We start from the raw sequence: 4086 nt of genomic DNA, 5'->3' as shown, positions 1-4086 counted from the left end.
ACGGGAGGCGAGGACATGATCAATGGTTAGAAGTGAAACTGCCAGAGCATCTCCTAATGTGTGTTCCTAAAGTATGTGCTGTTTATATGTTTGCTTGTCATTTTATGTGAGAAAAAAAATAAATAAAAAGAAAGTAAAAAAAAAAAAAGGGTGACTGACCTTGTGGTCCTGAGCCGGTGTCTGGCAGACTCTGGACCAGATCATTCCTGTTCATCATCTCTAAAACCTTCTTGGCCACCGTCAGAGCTCCCTCTAGCTGATGGGTGCTCACCATCACATCCACCGTGTCCTGCCTTTCTGCGTTCTCCAACTTGGACACTTTGATGGGTTGGAAGCCTTCCAGGACATCTTGATGCAGATGCCATTTGAATTTCATGAATTCCTCTTCTTTTAAATCCTCCAAAGTGTTCAAAAGATCCACTGTCGTCATCGTGTCTTCCTGCTGAAATCACAAGCAGGAAATCATTGTTAACCAGGGGCCTGTTGCACAAAACCAGGATGAGGGATTAAGCCGGGATATTCAAGTTATCCTGGATGAATTTAGCTTTGACTGGGTTGCACGAAACCAGGTTGAATTAAACCCAGCCAAGTAACCATGGAGATTTATTCTTTGCTGCTCGCCTGGTCCAGAGCGGGCTAACAGCCGAGCTAACAGCCAGGCTAACAGACGGGCTAACAGACGGGCTAACAGACGGGCTAACAGACGGGCTAACAGCCGAGCTAACAGACGGGCTAACAGACGGGCTGTGTAACCGATTAAGCTGCGATGAGCGGATCACACTAAGTCAAGCTGCTCTTTTTCCCTTATCCTGGATATCTTTGTTCTACTTTCGTGCAGCAGGACCTTGGGGTAGGCCTACTGTGTTTTCATTAACCCTTATGTTGTCCTTGAGTCCAATTTCACCTGTTTTCAAGACAATTCTTCACAAAATAGGTTTGCTCTGTTTGTTTGTTGAAGAAAAGCATCAGTTTGTTTTTCCCCTGGTGATATCCTGACTAATATCTGACATATATCAGTCTATTATAAACCAAAACAACTAATACTTTCTCCTCATTTTACGCAGAAATTACGTATTTTACACTTTATTGACCATGAATGCAAAAAGTAGGTTTAAAACTAGTTCTAATGAGTTGAAATGAACTTGGCTAAGAAGATGTCAGTCAGAATTAGGAGGTACGTTTTCATTCTTTATAACCAGAGAAACCAGATCAGTCGGTTCTGACGAGGGACAACGAGTGCATGGTGGACGGGAAGACAATGCAAGGGTTAAATGTGTATAGGGCCAGAGGCAAAGAATGTTCTCAGAGCAAGTCAGGATCAAGTATAACACAAATCTACCCAGCATGCAACAGGCGGCGATCGATTCTGCACAGACCTGGCTCATCTCCAACGAGCCGATACATCACTGGCTTGGCCGCATCCTTCTCCCTAGGTCCGCCCTTTCCTCAAGATGGAAACGCCTAAATCACCAAACTCCTGGCCAAACATCCCTTATCTTTACAGTCTATGTGGGCGAGTGGCCCGATGTTAAAGGGGTCGAAATGGAAACTAAATGTTGAAGCAGCATGCTAATGAATGAAAAGACCACATGAAGAGCTGAAGTCTGTCATATGTTCTGTTAGCTTCTGTTCAACCAGCAGTTAGTTTCTGAAATAAAGGCTGTCTTGTTGTTTTAGCCTTGCTAGCAGCACGACACCAAACACTACTATAATGTACCAGAAAGATGACATCATCATCAAACTACAACTTCGGAATGAGTGGAGCCCCCCCCGTAAGTTTCAGAACTAATGGCGTTTTTCCACTGCTGGTAACTGCTCAACTCGCCTCGTCTCTACTCAACTTGACGCATTCTGCGTCCGTTTTCCATTGCAGATTGAGTAACGCCTCAGCGTGGCTGGTCACCACAGCAACGCAGCCGGAAACTGCCAACGCGACTCACAACAGCACGTCGGAGGTGTGTTGTTTTTGATTCTTGGCATGTGGCTACTTGCCACAGCCAGAATAAAAATTTTGTTTCAAAAGAAGCTGAAGGAAGCAACAAAAATCACAGCTGAAAAAAATCAGGAGTTTGGGATTTCCTCCGGAGTTCAGACATCGACATGACGACACAAAAGGGTAAGTTAAGTTCCCTGGTAACGTTAGCCAACGTTTGCATGTGTTCAGGGTCACAGTCAGTATTTATTATACGCTTTATAAAGCACATGGACTTTAGCAACCATGACTGGACACCAAAATATGTCTGCTGTGTACTGTTTGTGTTTCAGATCATTCACGCCGCAGACCGTCTGGTGGGCATTCGATGTACTACTGGTGAAATCTCTGGTTCTGACTTGCTTGGCTTCGTATAATCTTTATGAGAGTCATGGACGCTTGTGACAACCACTGGGATGCATCTGGGCCAGCAAAGCCGGGGGGGGGACACTTTCACAGGGTGCAGAGGAAGAAGACCGGGATATACGAGATACCACGCAGTGGAAAAACGCCATAAGCTTGTCTAATGAAAAGACAGAGTCATTATCTGAGAGGCCTGAGGGCTCAATGGCAAACTGCAGGTTTCAACTTGTCCCTTCAGAAACCTCTGGATGTGTTTTTACTCAGTCTATAGTTCAGGATTAAATAACCCTAATACTAATAAGTATCTTTTATCTTGTTGCTGAGGACGTGTGTCCACAAATCAAAACCAAGACAGATTTACACTTTTGATGGGATGAAGGTTGTGACACACACCTGTCAATCAAAGCAGCTCTCGTTGTGACACTCCCTAATATCTCAGCAGTGAAGTCAGCGGAGATTAAAATCTAACTTGTTTCCTGGTGCTGATTAAATCTGACTCAACTGAACATAAAAAGGCTCATTTTGGCCAAAACGTCCCACATCATAGAATAATTACTGAGTTACTTCAGATCTTACAATAGTGCTGAAAGAATGAACCACTGCTCTCATCTTAAAGTATATCATGTAGCCCCAAAATCTCCCAAATGATAGGCGAGTTTCTCCATCAAAGGTGTGTGATGTTACCTGTTAAAGTCCCGTTCAGATGAGGTCAAAGAGACGTCGTCCCTTCATCAGCAGACACTGACAGATGCTGCTGCTGTCTGTCTTCATCTGACTGACATCCGTCACATCACCACACCTTTATATCCAGAAAGGTCATGTGACCTGAGAACAGGACGCGGTCGGACCTGTAGGGCTGCCAGTCAGGGCTCTGATTGGACAGTTTTCAGGTTAATTATGTAATGAGGGAGGAAGAGTCTGATCTTATAACAACATGTACACACCTCGAGTTTGATTCCTAGGAAACTGAAGCAGGAATGTTGTCCGTCAGCGTTGGCCCGCCTCTTACTGCAGCTCTGTGGTTAGCTTTTGTTTCCTCATATTTAGATATCAGGGCTGCCAACTTTCACGCATTGGCTGTGAGACACACGCATTTGACCGGTTTCACACGCTCACACGCCACACCCCCGATTTCTCACGCTGAAGTTTCAACCCGGTATGTCAAAAACACTGAGCTGTGAGGTGTGAATTTCTTGTTTTTGACTGACCCCGTTGGTACAGGTCATAAGAAAAGTTCTGCTGCTAAGCTAATGTTAGCTTAGCATGTACAGATGTACACACCTTGAGTTTGATTCCAAGGAAGCTGGAGCAGGAATGTTGTCTGTCAGCGTTGGCTCGCCTCTAACTGCAGCTCTGTGGTTAGCTTTTGTTTCCTCATATTTAGATATAGATGGGGGGGGGTTTCTAGGGCTCAAGCAGGGACGTGCAGACATTTTGGGTTGCCGGGGCTCAAAGATAAAAGGCCTTATAGTAGTAGTAGAAATAGAAATTTTAACCAAATCTGAAATAGGCCTATATTAACACTGTTGTGGGTAGATGCTGCCAGTTGGTTGCAGCAAGGATGAGTACCAGGAATGAGGAGTCAGGGATGCAGTTATGATGAAGATGGGATAGTTTTTATTTATCCCAAAGAAAGGCCACACGGCAAAATTCAAAATACAAAAATATCAAGAAAAAAAACTAATGAAAATCAAAGACTTTCCAAACAGAAAAGAAATAGACTTAAGAGTCAAAAAGGTAAAATAACAAAC

At 44.1% G+C, this 4086-nt stretch overlaps 2 protein-coding genes across 2 annotated transcripts in view; both read right to left on the bottom strand.

Annotated features, from left to right (window-relative positions):
* The window catches only part of LOC117941517 (tripartite motif-containing protein 29-like), a 44706-nt gene extending 44276 nt beyond the window's left edge, over positions 1–430 (bottom strand). The window contains exon 1 of the mRNA XM_034866523.1: positions 160–430. Coding sequence (XP_034722414.1) covers positions 160–430 — 271 coding nt within the window. The remainder of the gene's footprint in view (positions 1–159) is intronic.
* LOC117941526 overlaps positions 1–3118 on the bottom strand; it is a 45487-nt gene extending 42369 nt beyond the window's left edge. The window contains exon 1 of the mRNA XM_034866532.1: positions 3020–3118. The gene's annotated coding sequence lies outside the window, so the exon portion shown is untranslated. The remainder of the gene's footprint in view (positions 1–3019) is intronic.
* Positions 3119–4086: the final 968 nt, after the last annotated feature.

This window comes from Etheostoma cragini, unplaced genomic scaffold (assembly GCF_013103735.1).
Source record: "Etheostoma cragini isolate CJK2018 unplaced genomic scaffold, CSU_Ecrag_1.0 ScbMSFa_897, whole genome shotgun sequence".
Lineage (NCBI taxonomy): Eukaryota > Metazoa > Chordata > Actinopteri > Perciformes > Percidae > Etheostoma > Etheostoma cragini.
Note: the sequence above shows the minus strand (reverse complement) of the source record. Positions and strands in the feature narration are given on the sequence as shown.